The sequence below is a fragment of the Schistocerca piceifrons genome, chromosome X (assembly GCF_021461385.2).
Source record: "Schistocerca piceifrons isolate TAMUIC-IGC-003096 chromosome X, iqSchPice1.1, whole genome shotgun sequence".
Lineage (NCBI taxonomy): Eukaryota > Metazoa > Arthropoda > Insecta > Orthoptera > Acrididae > Schistocerca > Schistocerca piceifrons.
This window is the reverse complement of record NC_060149.1, coordinates 64,740,339-64,762,298: the sequence shown is the minus strand read 5'-3', so window position 1 is coordinate 64,762,298 and position 21,960 is coordinate 64,740,339. Positions and strand designations below refer to the sequence as shown.

General features: G+C 38.4%; 1 protein-coding gene across 1 annotated transcript in view; it reads right to left on the bottom strand.

Moving 5' to 3' along the window:
- The window catches only part of LOC124722177 (mucin-5AC-like), a 68,204-nt gene extending 49,127 nt beyond the window's left edge, over positions 1 to 19,077 (bottom strand). Inside the window, exons 1-2 of the mRNA XM_047247377.1 lie at positions 18,769 to 19,077; positions 18,547 to 18,606 (exon numbers count right to left, since the gene is read on the bottom strand). Coding sequence (XP_047103333.1) covers positions 18,547 to 18,606; positions 18,769 to 18,856 — 148 coding nt within the window. The 5' untranslated portion in view covers positions 18,857 to 19,077. The remainder of the gene's footprint in view (positions 1 to 18,546; positions 18,607 to 18,768) is intronic.
- Between the last annotated feature and the right edge of the window lie 2,883 nt (positions 19,078 to 21,960).

Genomic DNA, 21,960 nt, shown 5'->3' with positions numbered 1-21,960 from the left:
CTTTGCACAATGACTCATCAATGTTATCCCCTGATTGTTCTTGCACTCTTTTCTATTTCCCTTCTTAAAGACCGGTACAATTATTCCCTTCTTCCAGTCTTCTGGGATCATTATCCGTCTCCACACAATTTTCATTACTCGATATAGCCGTTGTATCCCCACCTCTCTTGCTGATCTCACCATCTCTACGCTTAGCTCATCAAGACCTGGTGACTTCCCTCTCTTCATCTTGCCCAATGCCTCTTCCACTTCTCCCCATGTAAAGTCTTTTTCTATTTGCTGTTCCTCCTCGTTCTCTCTCCTCGGCTTGTTCCTCCTCATCCAGGTTTCCATTCACGTTCAGGAGTTCTTCAAAATACTCCTTCCACATAAACTTTAGTTCCTCCTTATTCTCTACATCTTGTCCACTTTCGTTCACCATTCAAGCATAACTGTCACACCGTTCTTCCTCTTACTTTTAATCGTCCCACATAACACCTTTTTTGAACCTTCACTATCCTCCATCATTCTGGTACACTGTCCATCCACCTTCTTTCCTCCATCGCCACTCTTTTTGTTTCTTGCTTGCCTGATACTCTTCTCTTGTCTCTACTGTTCTCTTCGGGAACCAAACCCTAAAGGCTCTATTCTTCTTCTGTACTATAACCTTTGTTTTATCATTCCACCATGCTGTTTCTTTCCATCTCTTTTTGTTGCTTGTCCTCCCACATATTGCTTCCGCTGCACTTACTAATGGTCCCTTGAATCTACCCCATTCCTCTTCTATCATTTTTGGTTCATTCTTTGGAATGCTTTCCTTTACTACCTGTAGGTACTGTACCCTGCTTTCTTCCTCTTTCAACTTCCATACCCTTATACGTCTTTCCTTGTTTTCTATTCCTTTATTATCCTTAGTCCCTCTCAGGTTCATTACCAGCAAACGGTGGTCACTATCCAAGGCCTCATAGTATTACCTTAATGTCAATGATGTTCCTATTCATCTCACTGTCGTACAGGAAGTAGTCAACTATCGGCTTTCTCTTTAAGTCTTGACTGTACTTTGTTCACATATTCTACACCTTATTGGTGGTTCTCACCTGAGTGGAATTAAAGCTAGTACTCACTTTAGCACTACTTGCCAATTCCCACTGTAATTTAATGTAAAAATTCTCTACAGTCTTCACATGAATCCATTTCCAATACAGTGCAAATGCAAAGCATTTGCATAAATGGAAGTTTAAGAGGACAACATTTTAAGGTTTTTGTTCAGGGACTCAAGAGAAGAATTAGACATGATGAGATTACAGCTCACATATTTCAAATTTAGCTTGCATTGAACATGTTTGAACCACAGCTTCTGAGTGGTGGTATATTTGACACAAAGGTAGAGTTTAGAGACAACATTTGTTGCATCAAATATCAATTAACTTTTGTTTTGGCATGCATTACATTCAATGTAGAAAACCTTAGTCAGTAGATAAGCACCATTCAAATAGTCATGTCCTTCTCACACGTCAGAAAAGGAATGCAGGATCACCAACCGGAAAGGTTCATCAATGTCAGGAGGAAACTCTTACAAAACGATGTAACTGCTATTATAAAATGCAAAAAATGTGTGTGAATTAAACACATGCACCAAATGTAATCAGACTTCTTTAAAGTACAATGCAACCTTCATACATAAATGTCTCTGGAAATACAGTAAGAGTGTTAGTATTATCCTGAGCTTCAGAGTTGCATCGTGTGGCCTGATAATTTCTCAAGGGGAAGGAAGTGAAGAAGCTTTGTCATTTTTATATTTGGCAATTTTTTTGGGGAGGGGGGGGGGGGCGGGGGGGAGTAATATAATCAGTACATTTGGAGCAAACCACCGGCTAGTCAAGTACTGAGCCAATATGCAAATCTGCAAAAATTTAATTAAAAAAAAGTGGAGAACAGTTGCTGAAGGAATTTTTACACAATGTTGTTCTCAACATAAAATTTCCATTATTACCCAAGATCTTTAATTCTCTTTCCAACAAGCTCCATCCAGTCCCTCTCCAAGCAGCATAGTGTAGTATTAGTCGATACAAGTTTGAGAGTGTAAATGATTTTAGACGCTCCCATGTATTCTATCTACCCTCACATATAGCCTTAGTCTCTCAGAACTGGCTGCGCAAAAGTAACACCAATTTTAACGTGCAGTATAGCAGCGTATTAATTACAGCTGTACAGTATGAAGTAAAATCGGTGGACGACAAGTGGTGGGAGAAGAAAGTGAGAAGGATAATGGGATGGGGAGAGAGGGGGAGAGAGGGGAGAGAGGGGGAGAGAGGGGGAGAGAGGGGGAGAGAGGGGGAGAGAGGGGGGAGAGAGGGGGAGAGAGGGGGAGAGAGGGGGAGAGAGGGGGAGAGAGGGGGAGAGAGGGGGAGAGAGGGGGAGAGAGGGGGAGAGAGGGGGAGAGAGGGGGAGAGAGGGGGAGAGAGGGGGAGAGAGGGGGAGAGAGGGGGAGAGAGGGGGAGAGAGGGGGAGAGAGGGGGAGAGAGAGGGAGAGAGAGGGAGAGAGAGGGAGAGAGAGGGAGAGAGAGGGAGAGAGAGGGAGAGAGAGGGAGAGAGAGGGAGAGAGAGGGAGAGAGAGGGAGAGAGAGGGAGAGAGAGGGAGAGAGAGGGAGAGAGAGGGAGAGAGAGGGAGAGAGAGGGAGAGAGAGGGAGAGAGAGGGAGAGAGAGGGAGAGAGAGGGAGAGAGAGGGAGAGAGAGGGAGAGAGAGGGAGAGAGAGGGAGGATGACATGGGTACAGTCTGAGGGTATCAGGAAGTGCGCACTTGTCATAAACAACCAAATGTAAGCTATACTTCATTCCACATGGACAATTCACCTTTTTATCTGTGTGTTTTCAAAACTCTCACTGAGAAGGTCTTAAATATATAGGGTAAAATGACAGACTTCAATTACTTTCAAATAGATAATTTAGTTGATTCTGATGGAGCAACCTCAATTTTTGGTGTATCCGTATCTACACTTTGCAAGCAAACTTATACAAACTGCCACTTCACTATGTTGAAAAGCTTAGTTCTTGACGAGACAGTCAATACTGTGTTACTGCTCCATCATTTTGAAAGTTCTGCCTTCATTTAGTGTCCCAGTTCTTGATTTTTCCATGATCATCATAAAATTCAGTTACTGTAGTAAGAAATGTTATTTCCTGGTGTGTCACTGTTGGACTCTTCTTTTTTTTTTTTTGTTTACTGTAGATGTCTGATCACGAGTCAAAGTTCCTCTGCACGAGAATAAGTGTTTACATAATTCATCGAATGCTAACAAAGACTTAACAAAAACAGATTATATATGACAGTATATGCAAATGAACAACATTACAGCCAAAGTCTCTACGTCATTGCAAAGAATTACTATACAACAAAAGGAGCTTTCTAAAAGGCAGCCTTTCTACTGAAGGTTTACAAATCAGCAAATTATATTTCAATTTTGTAGGAAGCCTACAGTACAATCCAAAGTTAAGAAAATTTCATCCAACAGCAATATGAAGTTATTATTCAACAGCAATATTTCTTCTGTCTAGTGCTCATGAAGCAAATGTTGCAGTTCCTATTTAATGATTCCATAGACTTGGTGACTCAGTGGGTGACAGACTGCAAACGTAAATGTCCAGGGTTCAATCCTCAGTTCACACAAGGATGTTCTTTGTGCTAATAGCGTATTTTAACTACAGCAATGACTTGTTTATTTCAAAAAATGTTGAGTTGCAGCAGAATAAACTGTAGATAAGCTTATAACTGGCTGTGTTAATCAACTCAAAGGTCAGAAACATTGTATTTGCAATAAGATCTAGCTTAGTAAAGCATTTGTGTTTAAACCAGCCTTCTGGTTGACAGCTATACTTATCATGAAGCACTTATCAGATGATTAAGTTTATGCACGAGGATGCAATGTTGGTTCCAAGCTGCTTCAAAAATATAGTGCAATAAGTTCACAAAGAGATTGCAGAATGTTTTGAAGGTCCTTTCTGTGCTAAGGATATTCTTTGTGAATACACAAACTTACTCCAAAATATGATACCACAGCAGTCAACAGAGTAAAACTAAGCAAAATAAACTGTCATTTCAGAGTTAGCAACAATGGATATTGTTATCACACTGAAGCCTGTAGCATTCACTTTAATACATTACCTCACTTCTTTTAACACTAGCAGCAAGGATACTGGCATCCAATTTTAAGTTTTTAAAGTGCTTTATACTAATTTGTAATATCTGCTTCTGAATACAAACAGGAAACTCAGAGCACCTTAAAGACACATTGCACAGTTAGCTAACACAAATGCATGGTGCAATGGTCCTTACTTTAAATTTCATTATACCCATAAGAGAGTTCCTACTCTTCCATGATTTAATAATTAATTCAATTTTCTTCTTGAGTGTTTCCTGTAATTGGACATAAAAATCTCCGAATACGAACTTTAAAAGTTCTGTACACACTGATCAGCCAGAACATTATGACCACCTACCTAATTGCCATTATGTCCATCTTTGTCACGGATAACAGCAGGGACTCGTCGTGGTATGGAAGCAATGAGGCCTTGGTACATTGCTGGAGGGAGTTTGCATGCACACACATACACACACGTACACCAAATTCCGACAAATTCCATGGAGGGGGCAATGAGATCTGACGCCACATTCAATCACATCCCAGATATGTTCAATCTGTTTCAGATCTGGCGAGTTGGGGTGCCAGTTCATCAACTGGAACTCGCCACTGTGTTCCTCAAACCACTCCATCATCACACTCCTGGCCTTGTGACACGGCGCATTATCTCACTGAAAAATGTCACTGTCATTGCGAAACATGACTGCCATGAAGGAGTTTACATTGTCAACAACCAGTGTACAACACTCCTTGGCTGTCATGGTGCCTTCTACGAGCTCAACTGGATCCATGTGAATGTTCCCCAGAGCATAGTGGAGCTACTGCCAACTTGTCTCCATCCCGTCGTACAGGCCTGAAGGAACTGCTCCTCTGTAAGATGATGGATTCATGCCCTCCCATTGGTATGATGATGAAGGTATCGGGATTCATCAGGCCATGCAATGCTCTGCCACTGTCAACATCCAGTGCCGATGGTCTCATGCCCATTTGAGTACTAGTTGGTGATGCTGAAGTGATAACAACAGCACACGCAGGGGTCGTTGGCTGTGGAGGCTCATAGTTCAGAGTATTCGATACACTGTGTGTTCTGACACTTCTACTCTGCCCAGCATTAAAGTCCGATGTTAGTTCCGCCACAGTTCGTCGCCTGTCCTGTTTTAACAATCAGCCCAGCCTACGGTGGCTGACATCTGTAATGACGGATGGCCACCCAACCCTATGTCGCCTGGACATGAATCCACCTTCATTTTGCCACGTGTTGAAGACACTCACCACAGCACTCTTCGAACACCTGATATGTCGTGCAGTTTTCGAAATGCTCGTGCCAAGTCTCCGGTACATTACAGTCTACCCTTGATCAAACTCAGACTGCACACCTTCCACATTCTACAAACAGACAGCATGCTCATTGCTCCTACGTGCACCGTAGGTGTGTGACTAGCAGTCATTCCTCACCAGGTGACATTGCTATCACCTGCACAGGTTCATGTCTATAGTAGGTCAGTGGTTATAATGTTCTGGCTGATCAGAATGTGTATGCCTGTATGGAATCTCTTTATCTGGATTGGTTTTGAGGGATATGCAAACTAATAGCTGCACATACTTACATGTACATTTTTAATCACAGCTATTTGTACTGCTTTTTGCTAAGTATGGTGACGCTGGGTTAGAGGACAAACGTTGCTGCTTGTAGTTTAATTTTTGGTGCACAGTTTACAACATGAAACCTTAACAAACTTTTTGAAGTTCAAGTATATCAATTGCTTTCAAATATGTGATACAAAGCAGTAGCATAATGTTTATATTTACTTCCTATAACATACTACAGTTGATTAAAGTATGATAATGGTTGACCATACACACTTTACCAAGTGTAACACTTCTTCTCACTCCAGCTCCACAAAAAATTCTGTGAGATCATACAGAGTATACAATAGCGACGAATTACATTAATAGAAACCTGTCCCTCAATACAAGCTTTAAAAGATCTGGTAGTATGCAGCACCCCGCTTTCACCTAGCATGCAGCACCTTCTTTCACCTCAACGACAGTACTTACACTAGGTGTTACTGGAACGACTCTGATAATCTGCAAGTGATAGGGTCCACACTGTCAAGTTACCAGTCACCTGCACAGAGTCGCAGGTGAATAAAGAGATGCTAATAATAGGGCAGAAGGTTACAGTAAAGTTTATCAGTAAGAGAAAATGGCTAATGTGTCACAGCTATAAATGTCTTTTACATATAAATGTCTTTTACACTGGAATTACTTCCTCCATCTGCTGAAACAGTGCCCTTGGAGAGCAGGACGCATTTCTCATGGTTTCCGAACATAATCATACCAGACCAGTGTCAGATGCCAACATGTACTGTAAGTTTTCAGTTCAGTTCAGTTCAGTTCAGGTAACCTCTTCCTCAACTCAAGCCTTCAATTACAGTTTTTCTGCAGTTGTTATTCTTGCACCTCGTGACTCAACAAGCAATGTGACGTGTGAGAATGGCTTATGCGTCCCCACAGAAAGATGGTTGGGAACTGTAGTGTTACTTACCAGTCGTCCACCAATGGACTGAAAATATTCCCTCCATTGTCTTCCTACCAATCACTGTTAGAATCTGCAGTTGTTGACTGTGACCCCTGTTGCCAACAACAGTTTTTCCTCAAATCATGGTAGACATGGGATGCCCTTGACATGAAATGACCCTCTAAATGCAGTGCACCATTTTGCTCCTCCACAATCTGGCACCAATCAAATGTGCTGTTAGTATCTTACGTGCTCTACTACCACACTGATCAACAGAATGAGGCCCGAAGTCCACTCATCCCAAATCACGACTGCTCCATTTGTCGAAATGACAGGAATGCACTCTCCTCCCCCACCCCCTTCCCACACACAGCTCATCTCTAACTCAGCTACTTACAAGTGCAAAATATCTTCCATTTAAAAAGCCCCTTTCTCATGTAAGATGTGCTGCCTCACCACCAGTGGTGAATTCTCAGGAAGCTTCAGTGGGCCCACAAAAGATAAACACAAAATGAGTGACTTAGCAGGTAGCACAAAAAATGTTTTATTGGTAACTGGACAAATGGAATTTCCTAACTGCGGACCACACATATTATGCAGGTGAAGCAGTATTTTTCCAACCACCTACCTTGTTGCAACTGCACAGTCACCCACCAACGCACCCACCAAAAGCTTTACAACATGGATTTGAGCAATAGGAGATATTCAGTGATATGGAAATTTCAACTCCTGCAATTTACAGTGACATCAAGACACTGCTGCAATGGATTTGTGAAATAGTCTAGAGGTGTGAAATAATGCTGGCAAAATATAATACCTTTAACAAATTACTTATAAAGGGGTTACAAACTACCATAAACTGAAAGCTGGGCAACATGCTGAGCTGGAAATTTATTTAATAAATACAGTCAATTACAACTGCATCAATTAAACCTGGTCCACACGCACCAATCTGTCTGCGCAGACATCGGCGCAGATGTCTGTACATGCAAAAGATCGCTGCAAATGTGGTGTGTTCACACGACACAAACCCCAATCTACTACTCGCCCGCCATCTGTCTGTGTAGAAAAGAAATATCAGTGGCAAACGATTACACTCCCTGTAAACGTCAAAAATTTAATTCAGTTATTTTGAAATATAAAATGGAGGAAGTTCTGTTGTGGTCTGTGTTCGCAACTTGTGTTGCAAAAAACATTCAGACCAACCGCAGGGAACAGAGAAAGCGGTCAAAATGTGGTAGACAGTGGCTGCTAAAGCGAAAGCAGTTTTCTCACGTAGATTTACTGCGAGAGTTGCAGGGCGAGCCTAAGAAAGCCAAGCAGATCAAAATACCATAAAGTTGGCTGGTATACTTTATCTACTCCTACACCAGATCTTCTAGATTTCTGAACTTTGGATAACTCTTTTCGGTTTGCAACGAATTTATTTATTTTATTACTGTTTCTCTGTTTGCCGAGGCGTCAATTGCCCGCGATTTTTCAATTAGAGCATTGTATGTTGCTGTCTTTTTGTCTCTGTCACAAACATGGGTGGTTTCTATATATTTCAATGAATTCACTTACAAACTCTCGAGAACACTGATGAGTATCAGCCATTTTAATGCCCTGTGTGCACAAATACAAACACTAGTCTGAGCAAATAGCTGTTGTGTGCCAGATTTGCGGCGATCTCTTGTCCACATGCTCCAACTTGTCTGCGCAGATGTGGTTTGAACCCACAGATTTGAGAGGTTTCACTCAAACCTCCAACTCCAACTTCCAGGTTTGCACACACCTCAGGTTGGTGCAAATCTTCTGTCCACACGCAATGATCTGTCTGCGCGCATGTGATGTGCGCAGACATTTGCACGGACAGATCGTTGCGTGTGGACGGGCCTTTACCATGTAGACTGACAATTGAAGCAAACTAGAAATTGTGAACATAATGAAAGAAGATAATTTTATGCATATGATGCATAATCTTCCCACAGCCACCTTAACAAAATGTTACTGCATATAGTCACTCACTGAGTACGTTAAAGAAAAGCTACAATTTTTAATCACATAAATCAGCAGAGAGAAAAGCCATGAATATCAGGTTATAGCCTGTAAAAAATGGTGTTCTGACAGCACACTATATTATAAATGCAACAGATCTGTTGCTGATGAATTTGAAATGTTTTTGGTCTTTTGTGGCAACTTACACAGAAAAAAAAGGAATCTGCCTCAATGGAATGCCCAGCAAAGGTAGTAGTGATTTCTCTCATGCCAACACTGACAGGACAGAAATGAACTGCATGTCCTCAATCTATTCCAAACTTCCATTGCCTAAGAAGTTTATGAAAACTGCTGTGCGAGTATACCCATGACCACACATAATGGGGGTTCAATATCTAACTTGTCTGAGACAATTTAATCATCAAACAATCAAAGGAAACTATATGACAATTACTTTTAGGCAATTCTTGTTGACCATGTGTAATCCTTTTCTGCTTGACATGGAACTTTTTTGTTCCTTATAAAACGACCAGCAAACCTGAGCCTCTGAATACACAAATACTAAAACTAATACAAACCATTTTCACAAGGATGCATTTCTTAACAGTATGTACAGCAGAATATTACACTTTTTACACATTTAGGTTGGGACCCATGATGCCACTGAGCTTGAAAACAGGCATCAAGAAGTCCGATAAACTCTGTAACATCTACCTTTGAAAACTGTTTCTGCTGTTGCTAATGTATTTACATCTCAGATATTGGACATAAATGAAATAACGTATGTTCCAGAAGCCAACTGTGTTGAAGATTAGATGAAGCTGAAATGCAAATTTCAACCTGCGCCTTTCAGTAAAGTCCTCGACACTGTAAGCTTTACCATGATATGTTTAACTGTCTTATAAACTGTTAAATTTAATCACATAGAAAGCTACGCTAAAATCCCAAAACAAACTGAAGTGGAAGAGACTTTGTAAATATTTTAAAATATTTGTTGTTTCTTTGGTCCCAAGAAAATAGTTCCTACTTTACAGCAGAAATGAATTAAATATTTAAATTTCTTCTTGGAGCATCTGGAATGACTTTCACAACTGCAAATTCATGTTTACATATTACACAAGGTGCGCGTCACGAAGCCGAAAATTCCCTCTCTGCTCAATACATGCTTCAACTAGCGGCCCTAGAAGCAAGTTAACAAGATTTTACCGCAATCGAAAGCTCAATCATACAACAATATAAGTATGCAGTCTTAAGACCTTACACTTAATACAGAAAGGACCTTACTTTGTCCACACTTTTCATTACTCACAGATGTATTGCTGTAAGCAGTTTTGCTTTAAAAACCTATATTATTGCTGGTATGACATTTGACTTTTTACCTTTAACACAAATGTAAACTCCACATAGGTAATCATTTTCATAATTACTTTCTTCTCCTGTTGATGTTTTCATTTATGGTGAAAACTATTGCCAATCTAAGTAACAGGTCCAAGAAACTCACTGAAAAACAGATTTGAAATATGACGAAGACAGCAGTATTTGGTATTTGCTACGAACTCAACGTTTGTCTCAGAGAGAGAGAGAGAGAGAGAGAGAGAGAGAGAGAGAGAGAGAGAGAGAGAGAGAGAGAGAGAGACCGACCAGTCAAAGGTTCCAGTTTGGCTCAAATAACCATCTCTGCCCCACAATCTCTGAGCAAATAAGTCTTGTTAATGAGAATTATTTGATTGTAACTGTCACATAAAGACAAATATACATGCTGTAGGCAAGTAATTTATTTAATTCAATTTACAGTTTACATTATTTAATACAATTTCCATTCAGAAGAATTACTATAATGAATATGTTACTCCATAATGGAGTTAACAATGAAATGAACCTTCCACAGATTAAAATTTAAGCTGGATCAAGATACACCTTTTGTTAACATTCTTACTGACTGCTTATGGGCACATCACATACTTAGATGTGTCAGTCCCCATCTACTAAAATTTACGTAAGTACAATCGAAAAATACCACTCACAAAAGGCAAGGGTCACATTATACACAGTTTTAGTGTGTCACTAAGTTCCATCACAGTATGCTCTCCAACGAAGAATTCGACAACCTTTATGCTCCATCTCAGATATTCATAGACATTCTTTTTCCCATTCTTTTTCTAATTGTGAAGAGTAGAAGGGAATTTGTATCATTTGGAATGTAGGAGAGAACTACTGACAAATTTGAGTGTAAGACAAGTTTGTATACCTCAGTAATACTATTGTGAATTGTACGAATCCAGCTACAAGTATCAGTTCAAGACAAATTTTCGAGTATGAAGAAACTTTAATAACTTTGAACATACCAATGGCTCACAAGTTTATTTGATGTTCAACATACGCCAACATATACAACTGCTTGCATACCGAGTGACCTCTGCAATTATTACAATTACTCAATCTTCCAAAGACTCCCCTCTTTCATCACATCAATTATTTTTAATGATTGTCTTCGAAGTATTGGGTGATGTTTCCAGTTTGTGCACAATATTTTGACAGACAAACTGGTCATCTTCAGGTGCTGAGAATTCTGACGTTATATGTACTTGTTGCCTGAACTCCGACCAAGCTGAACTATAGTTGACCTCATGCCACTATCTTTTTTTAGCAGAACCTATCCAACTTTTACAATATCATCAATACTTCACAGTCCAGTTGGAGTCCAAGTAACTAACAGTACCTGAGGAAGATAATTGTACCAGTAGTCAAAATACTATTCTGCTGAATACCTGGAAGCCAACCATTTATCGGTCACTCTGAGAAAAGTTGAGAAATCACCAATTTCATGACAATTAACATGTAATTAAAAAATAAACTAATAATCACTGTTCATAGACTTTAACTGTTCATTTCACTTTTTGGTTATTCTTTTCTTTCCTATGCTTTTTTAAATGCACATATATTGTGTGGTTGGCAATTCTGTGAACTGTTAGGCATTCTATTTACTTAAAATGAGACATCCAAATAGTTTTTGGTGTGTAAATTTTATAACAGACAACAGTGCTTTTTAGCATTGAGCATTTACAAATGTTAGGATTCATTGAAGATACAGCCAATTGATACCTATACTGTATCTTATATATGTATATAAGAGAGAGAGAGAGAGAGAGAGAGAGAGAGAGAGAGAGAGAGAGAGAGAGAGAGAGAGAGAGAGAGAGGGGGGGGGGGGAGATCACATGCAGATTAAAGAATTTCAGGTTATATGCATGTCTAGAAACATTTGGTACTCTAATAAGCTTTGTGTGGTTTGGCCTACTTGGCAGACTCCATGTGGAAATTTAGGTGTTTACTGCAACTGCAAAGCAAATACAACAAAACTGTTGGAGGGCTACACTTTCAGGCAACCCACACAGATCAAGAAACGGTGTGTCTCATATTTCCCTCACAAAGAAACATACATGTAAAGGAATTTAACTGAAAAGTTGTTAAATTCAATATTATATCACAGGCGCACACACACACGTTGCACTTCCCCACCGAGAAACAATGTTCTGTATATCAAGAACAGAACACGAAATTACAAAGACAGAAACGGACAAAATTGAGGATTCCAGATTCCAAGAGTAAAAATGTGATTCAAGAAACCATCACTAAATTTAGACAGTGATTCACAATGTTCCTGAGTGCAGACTCTCACCAGGAATTCATCTTCTTTGTTAAATACAAGTTAACTGAAATTTTGTTATCATATGGCTTCACATGTCAGTAAGCTTCACCTTACCTTAAAGATTTTCTTACCATAACACCATATGCCACAGCAATGAATAATCTGAGAATTAAGTGATACTTGGCAGAAATCTGCAATGAACTAGTAACTGAAAAACAACAAATTAAACTTTTAACACCTTCAGATGCCTAGAACATAAAATATCTTGCGAAATTAAACTTTCGTAGTATGCTGCTAGTCTAAGTTACTCAACTGAGAGTACCACTTACAAAATTACAACTTTATGAGAGTCAATGCAAATTACCCAGATTATCTTGAATTAGACCGTTTCCAATATTAAATACATGGTCCCTTAACTATTTCTAACACTAAATGACAATCTTACAATGAAGACTGGGTAAATTTAACCAGACACATCACTGATCACTTCACACAGCAAACCACAGGGATTTCACATCAACTGAATAGATGCTTCACTTAAAATCATCATCACTGAAACAGATATGCCCAGACAGAGTTGGTCACTACACCAAACCATCTGACAAAAGCAATGCATGCATTTTCTACTGAGGCCATCACCACCTGTCTCATTTTTATTATTTATGTTCCATTTCAGACTGGTTATTTAAAGTGAGGAGCTACCAATCTATCCTGAACACAAATTTTACAGAAATTAAAAACACAATACATCTACAAATAAATTTTTACCAAATTTAGCTGCAAATGAACTTTCACACTTATCCATTCCTATGTAGACACAGAAAAAGACAACTAACTATACAGAAATATGGGAAAGCCACACAAGCAGATGAAAGGTGCAGTTTCATGTGCGCACACACACACACACACACACACACACACACACACACACACACACACACACACACACACACACACACTAAAAACCAACAGTATATTCCTTTATTATTAGAGGCTTGGCAAATCTAGAGGCTGACCTGAAGACAATCACATACAATGTTACCAAATTAGTCTGGAAAACACCTCAATATCAAATTATAGCACTTTCAACAAACTGTCCAACACAACATACATGAACAAGGAGACTGCTATTCTCTCCAAATGGAGAATTTTGCCCAAAAGCTACACAATTGTCTGGCTAGTATGTTCCTGTCTGCTACTTGGAGAGTTGCAGCTTATTCACATACATTCCATCTTATCAAGATGAAGTGGAGCAAACGCATGTATCTGGTAGTAGAGAAACAAATGCCAGAGAGGTTCATAGGGTAAAGTGACCCAAGTATGACAGAAAATTACTTTTAAGGAATAGAGCACTTGTTAGGAAAAAACTGTATATGTTAGAGAGCATAAGCTGCTTTAGCACCGCATTTAATTCTTTAAAAGTTCACAAATACAAAAAAAAAAAACTTGATATTCTTATGTACACTGAAGATACAAAGTCGAGGTCTTAATAATGAGAAAGACTCCCATATACCTTTTTTTCTGTGATATTTATGGCATGAAATGTATATCAGAGTGAACTAAAAAATATTTTTTCCTATTTTTAGCAACGAAGTCAACCAACAATGTTTAGTAAATGTTTTCAATTATACTAAATGCACTTATACCAATACAAAAATAAGACATACATGAAAGAGAACTTTGTGAAGATCAACAGGACAAGTCAACAAGATTTCTCATTTGATATTTGCCACTCCAGTAGCAAGATGAGGGATTGGCAATTTCCGTATTACGCCACTCTTTATTAATAGAGAAAGGTCTTTTTCGTTTAATTTTAAAATATTCAAGGAGATATCAGAATCTGTCTCCTCAGTTGCCTTTCCTCTTCACAGACGTTAACAATAAGGGCTGGTGGGTTGGCGGACGGGCTGGCCAACCCCCACCCACATCCAACTAGGTGAGGACTAAGTTGGTACCCACACCCCACTTCACATCAAAAGCCTATAAACATTCAGAAAATGTTCTCACACTTGAGCACGAGATTTACTGTAGATTCAAACAGGTGGGTTACACACATTCTGTGCCAAGGAGAGTGGTGGTGCCAGGAGGGTTATCCAGCACCAACTGTCACTAACACTTCCAGAACCCATATAACAATGCCAACCCGATAGTGGAACGGGGAAAGTCAAAGAAGAACATTCAGAGAGATTACATACTACAGCATTACTCATTACTGTACCTATATCACATAAGTCTTTTCAGTACCATTACATTTCCTTGACAGAAAAACAATCACCTCCCCCTCTACCAAAATTTGACTTTAAAATTATGTCTACAGCAGGACCTACAAAATATACTAAACAGTCTAGTCTTTAGATTTCATCAATAAGGTAAGGATGTGTGTTCTTTATTGCTTAATATCTGAACAATTTCCCTGAAAACAATGAAACCTGCCAGTATCAATCTAATGTTACATCTACATTTTCATATAAATTATTTATCCAACATAAAATGGGACTTATTTCAGTTGATGCCAAAACAAGTGCACACATAACTGTGTATTTCTAGTTATAAAAGGAATACTGAAGCCACTGCACATTGCACACTTTACTCAATTGGAGCACCAGAAACAAAGTGCCACATACGGAGGTGATAATCACATTGAATATTCTAAGCCCTCAGTATCAATTACTGCACATTCTCATTTTTGCCTTTCCTACTGAAAGTGCAACAGTATCATTTCAACATGTGTAAAACATTCCTCCTCCCCCTCTCTCTCTCACTCACTCACTCACTCACTCACTCACTCACACACACACACACACACACACACACACACACACAAAATTTCATTAAGGCATATCTACAATAAATATTGTCAACTGATAAAAATGTTAAATTTAATCTCTTGCTGAACAGCAGGAAATCCATTACAATTGAAAGCCACTACTTCAAGTAGTATTTTCACTTATGGCTTGTGATCATCAGCCCAAAGACTGGTCTGATGCAGCTTTGCATCCAAGCATATCCTACGCAAGTCAAAACTTCTCTGTAATTACTGCAGCCTACATCCACCTGAACCTGCTTACTCCAGCCAAATCTTTACAATCTCTTACAGTTTTAAACCCGTCCTCTTTCCATTAAACTAACTATTTCTTGAAGCCTTAGGAGATGTCCTATTAACCTATACCTTCTTTTAATCAAGTTCTGCCATGAATTTTCCTTCTCTCAAATTCTTGGCTAAATGCGCGCAAGATGTTCATCAACAAAGATTGCGCATGTTGGCAACAATTATACTAAAGTGTGCAGTACAATAAAAAGTACCCTCTGCCATACATTTTAAAACATTTCTCAAGACATTGGTTCTGTATACATTTTATTAAGAGTGTTACATGAGCTGTAACCTTTGACCAGCGACAGGAAACGTGAAACAAACACAAACTGTATAGCGACTGTAAGCCACACACCCCCCCCCCCCCCCCCCCACTGGCTTCCAACCCAATTTATACCTCGGGCTGAGTTACAGATAGATCTGTCACCACAACTAAGTCCCCCTCACCCCCTCTCAACTTCATACTCCATGGCTTCATCAGCTAACAACAAAACTGTGAACATCCACACGATAAAGTGATGCGATATGAGCCATTAACATTTCACATCACTGGCCAAGGCTGACAATGTATCTAACATTCCTCTTGACCCTAAGGTAAGAGTTTTATAATTTTCCTTATCCTGCAGTTGATGCCTTGCTATTGATCCAAAAGGCCTCATCACTGACAATTATATAGCATACAGCTGACACTAAACAACTGCAAATAATTACATTTCATTTCATATAACGGAAATTTTAACACGAATAACAAATTTGTGGAAATATTAAAACATCTTGGTAAAAACTACTGTGCAAATCAGAACGAAGATTTATTCTACCATAAAAAAATACAAGGCCTGTCAAGTAACTGCCTCACAGTATGATTACTGTCATAGGATGGAGGCCATAGAAATGGGTCAATATGTGCCAAACAATTTATTTGCATGAACAACCCAGCATCCACCGAGTAGCCCTTTCTTCCAATACTGATAGGGAAACATATACAATATGTATGTTTTTGAATAGAGTCCGACTTTAGCAAAACACATTTGTTTTTTAACCCAAACATGTTTCACTGCAGTTGCAGCATCTTCAGTGGGCTTTTTATTTTCCATCTGTTAAAGAATGTTCTTTGCTGTTTGTATACATGTAGTTATTAGTTTTTAAATTGTAATTACAGATATTTGAAAAATACATAAACTATGAATTCATACCTTTTTACCACATATTGTGGTTTTTCTGATGTGTTGTGTTTCTACAGTGCATAGTTTGTCATTGGATAAATGGTTGCAGATGACAAACTGTGCAAAACAATGGTCACTGTAGAAACACAACACATCAGAAAAACCACACCATGTGGTAAAAAGGTATGAATTCGTAATCTGTTTTAAAATATATGTAATTACAATTAAAAAACTAATAGCTACGTGTATACAAACAGCAAAGAACACCCTTTATCTTTAAAAGATGGAAAATAAAGGCCCACTGAAGATGCTGCAACTGCAGTGGAACATGTTTGGGTTAAAAAAGAGAAAATGTGTTTTGCTAAAGGCAGACACTATCTAAAAACATACATATTGTTAAAGCAAACACGGAAGAAAAGAGCTTCAACCCCAAGAAAACACATACAGTTATTATATAACTTGACCCCTCCAAACTTCACTCTCATAAGGATTACTCTAGATGTCCTAAGGCTATCATCTGCTTCAAGTCAGTTCTTTAGTTCACTTTACCCACATATTAATCAACCATCTGTTTCCCATATTTTAGCCCCAAGAACAGATAAATAGTTTATACTAAAAGGATTCTGAAAAGGATTGTTGTATGGTAGTTATAGTCCTATTTTACAAGACATTATCATTTAACATGTCCCAGCACTGCTGACTTTTCTCAGGCCATTATCAATTTAGAATGACAAAGTTTCACAACTAGCACCATTATGCTTATCTAGTATATGTGCTAAACATTCCACATCACATGACATAAATATCATAACAGAAAAAAAACTCTTCTTATGAGCATGTAGGAGGGATGTTAGAATAACACTTTGGCATAATTACAGTAGCACAAATAACTGTAACATGATTTACAAATTTGCAGCAAAACACTGGCCATCAAATTACAAAATTGGCAGCAGAAACACACATTTAGAATACATACCCAATACACTAAAAAACCATGCACAACACCTCTTCATATTTTAACTTTAAACACTACTAACACCAACACTACTAACATGAACCATCTATTCACACGAGACACTTTACTTTCATCATATCAATAATGCATTAAACTTCGAAAAACTTTGCATTGGCAGTCATTCACACAGTTTACATTTACATCACCACACATACATACATACATACATACATAAATTTATTTGGACTGCAACAGAAGTACAAATTTTAGAACTGCAAATGACATAATGAAACAAAACTGTCTCACATTTGTAAAACCAATTTCAAAACTAACCATTGGCTAAATCTTACAGCTCTCAGAAATGAGAAACAAGCTGCTTAAGTTACTCCCACAAACAATGTCAATCACCCTCTCCTCCCTCCCCACCCCCCCATACAGTTATTTTCTACACACATCTTTTCCACGGCTCAATACAAACATTTGCTGATAATCTACAACACCGAGAAATAATTTCTCAATTTAAACATTAAACACCTTCGGCTGACGCCGTACACATAATTGAATTGGACGAAAAAAAAAAAAAAAAAAAAAAAGAAAAAAAATCGATGAAAATACGGCCTATTTAGAATTAAATGGTTCAAACATTTCACTTTTAAATTAACGAAACCTGTACCAAAACTGATATTACTGTCCTGCATTACATAAAATGCCCAAAGCGCACTCAAAATAGGTGACTCGTAATCTTTGCCTGAAGCAGTTAACCGACAGAAAGCTACACAGAAAGAAATACTATCAAGGCACATACAATACTTCTGGCTTCAGAACAGTAAAATACATTAAACATCCCTCGGAGGTACTGTAAATAACAAATTTCGAGCTCCTACTTCCTCCAGTGACATTCACCGAATCGTTCATTTTAATATAAATTACTTCCCACCACACTTGGTATTACCCAACAGAACAATAAACAAACACAATGGGCGGATCATTAGTTATGGAGCACAAGTTAACACACTATGTCAAAGCACAACCTGTTACAACACACACAGAACAGACAAAATTAGTTGCATTACCTTCCTTCGGAAGCCGCATACAGTCTCCTGATGGTCTTGAAGGAGTTTCTTCCTCATCACCTGCGACAACATTTTTAATGATGTTAAATAAACGTAAACAAGGTCTCAACACACTGCATTACTACTACCGATCTGTCTTCTAAGCGCACTTCTTATAGACACATTCCCAAACAGTTATTTTTGCCTATATACGTCAGTCAGCACTAGGGTTATTCAACTTACTCGAAACTTGTCCATCCTTAATGTGTTCGTACCATTCTGTCCATGATTTCTCGAGAAAAGCACCAAACGGACTTTCCTCGGTAGCCATTTTCACAGCAGTAGTTGCTTACTGTGACGTCAGTGTTTGACGTTTGTACCTTTAATTTCCAAAAGCAATACAAAGACTGGCAAGCATGACATTATTTACTATCTTACATTTCACACTTATTAATAACAATCAGGAGATAGTGTCAAACGTGAAACTGATTATTTATTCATAGCTAAAAAGGAACTTCCAAAGCGGAACAACAAATTTCATCTGTTCTCCAGTCACGGAGTACATGTGATGAAAATATCGTTGCCTTCTTGATATAAAGAAAGTACAGAAAGCATGGTCACAGATGCTCAGAAATTAGTAAATTATGCATGGGCGTATGACGTACCTCCATGAAATTATGGAAATATTCTTACAGTTTCGTCTGTGCCATTCAATGAAGAAAGTCACAGACATTATTGACGGGAGTAATATTTTTTTGCGTGTCAGAGCTTTAAAGCTTATTTACATCAAGTATGACGATCTACCACATAACATACATGCCCAGTGAGAAAGTCCCGTTTGGGAAAAAAAACGTCTTTTCAAACCAAAATTTATTTTTACAATGAAGAGCATTTCTTATACTATTTTCTACGTAGTTATCAACATAGTTAGGAGATTTTTCATAGCGGGTAACCAACTTTTCTATGCCCTCTTCACAGAAAGATGTCGTCAGTGAAGACAGCCACAGCTGAACACCTTTTCTTGCATCGGTTTGTGCTTGTTGAGTTCCTGGGAAGTGGGAAGTGGCAACAGGTAAAAGGGGGAACAGGCAAAGGAGAGCATCAGACAGCTTTGTGATAAATATTGAAAATAGATTTGAGTTGTTGCCTCAGCCAGAATCGGATGAGCCTCATGTAGCTGAAACTGTAGAAAGGGCACAACAAGCTGTCAAGGACTTGAAAAAGGTAGGGAAATTTGTACAGAGAAAGAAAGTTCTGTTGTTAGGTAGTTCCATGGTAGAGGTGTTGGCCAACTACTGCAGGAAAATCTAGGTCCAGAGTACCAGTTCACAAACTTTTTCAAGCCTAGTGCAGATCTGGATATGGTAACAGAGGATACAGGTTCTTTATGCAAGGATTTCACGAAGGAGGATGCCGTGGTTATAGTGGGTGGTCCGGGAAATAGCACTGACAGAGACTCTCAATATTCCATAGAGAGTGACCTGGTGAAGATAGCATCAACAACGAAGCATACGAGTGTGGGATTTGTGTCTGTGTTGAGACGCCATGATCGGCCTCATTTGAACTCTTCTGTAGGGAGGGTGAACTTGGAGTTGGAGTGGCTGCTTAGGACAGATATAGGGTCTCATATTGGTTTGATTCCTGTGGATGCTATCAATAGGTGGGACTACACTAGGCATGGCCTTCACCTCAATAGGAAAGGGAAGGGAAAACTGTCTGGGTTGATTGCAGATAACTTAAGGGGGGGGGGGGGGCACTGTCACAAGTGGTAAAATACCAGTGGTCACTGGTGTCAGAGGGATTTCAGTTTTAGGATAGGGAAGGTGGATAGAAAACGAGTTTTAAGAGAGATTGGCAGACACACTCAGTTTGAGAAAACAGATGAACAGGAGTAAGATTTTAGCATACAGCCTCCATTTAAACAATGTTTAACAGAAAGTAATCAGAAACTGCCAGTTCATCTTCACCAAAGTAGTTATAATCCCATTAGTATGCAGTATCAGTTATCATTATTACACTAGAACATTCCGGGACTCAGAAATAAAGTTGATGAACTACTCATTTGTATCGATGAAATGAATTCATCTAACCAAATTGACATAATCTGCCTCTCTGAACATCAAGTGACCACTGGTATAGATATGTTAGACATTTTAGGATTTAATCTAGCTTCCTACTTCTGCAGAATAGATATGGATGGAGGAATAGTTGCCACATTTATTAAAAACTGCCATAAATTCAAGAACATTGACATTAATAAATTCTGTTTAGAGCAGCATCTAGAAGCATGTGCAACAGAACTAGAGTTCCATAACAGATCCTATATAATATTAACTATTTACCGAGCACCTGCAGGAAATTATAATCTATTCATAAATCATCTAGAAGCTCTGTTGGGTTATTTAACAGGAAGAAACAAAGAAATTTTAATTGCTGGTGACTTTAATACAGATTTTCTAATGCACTCATCCAGTAAACATTCACTGCAGTTAGTAATGTTGTCTTTCAATCTAACTCACACTGTAAACTTTCCAACTAGGATCACTAAATCCTCAAGGACAGCCATTGATAACATTTTTATAGACAAATCAAAGGAACAAAATCATATCATAAAACCTGTAATAAATGGACTATCAGATCATGGCATGCAGCTCCTTGTTTTAGATGTAAATTCTAAGCAGATTATCAAGACTGCTAAATCTGAGTACAGGAGAGTATTCAATCAACCAAAAATTGAGTGTTTTAGAAAACTGCTCAAAGATATGAATTGGAAAGATGTTTATAATGCTCATGACATGAATGAAAAATATAACACATTCATGAACAATGTCAGTACCATGTTTGAAAACTGTTTTCCTCTAAAAGTTTTTCAAATTAAACAGAAGTCTATAATAAAACCATGGATCACACAAGGAATAAAGACTTCCTGTAAGACAAAAAGGAAAATGTATCTGTCGACCAAGAATAGCTCCAATGCTGATGATTTAGCTACTGTAAAATATTTTAAAAAAAAGTAATTCAGACATCTAAACAGATGCACTACGAGAAGAAGATAGCAATGACAGGGAACAAAATAAAAACAATATTGGATATAGTGAATGAGTAGACTGGTAGAACCAGAAAGGAACAGGAGCAAATAGCACTAAGGGTAGATAACACATTAGTAACTGATGGGCATTGTGTGGCAAATCTATTTAACAAGTACTTTATATCCGTTACTGATAGAATGGGATTGTCAGGATCAGTAAATAATGCCCTTGAATATCTGAAACTAGCCTTTACAAATAGCTTCAGGTACATGAATATATCACTCACTTCACCAAAAGAAATAACTTCCATAATAAAATCTTTAAAAACAAAGCATTCTAGTGGTTACGATGCAATATCAACAAAGTTAATTAAGGCATGTTCTTGTGAGTTTAGTATAATTCTAAG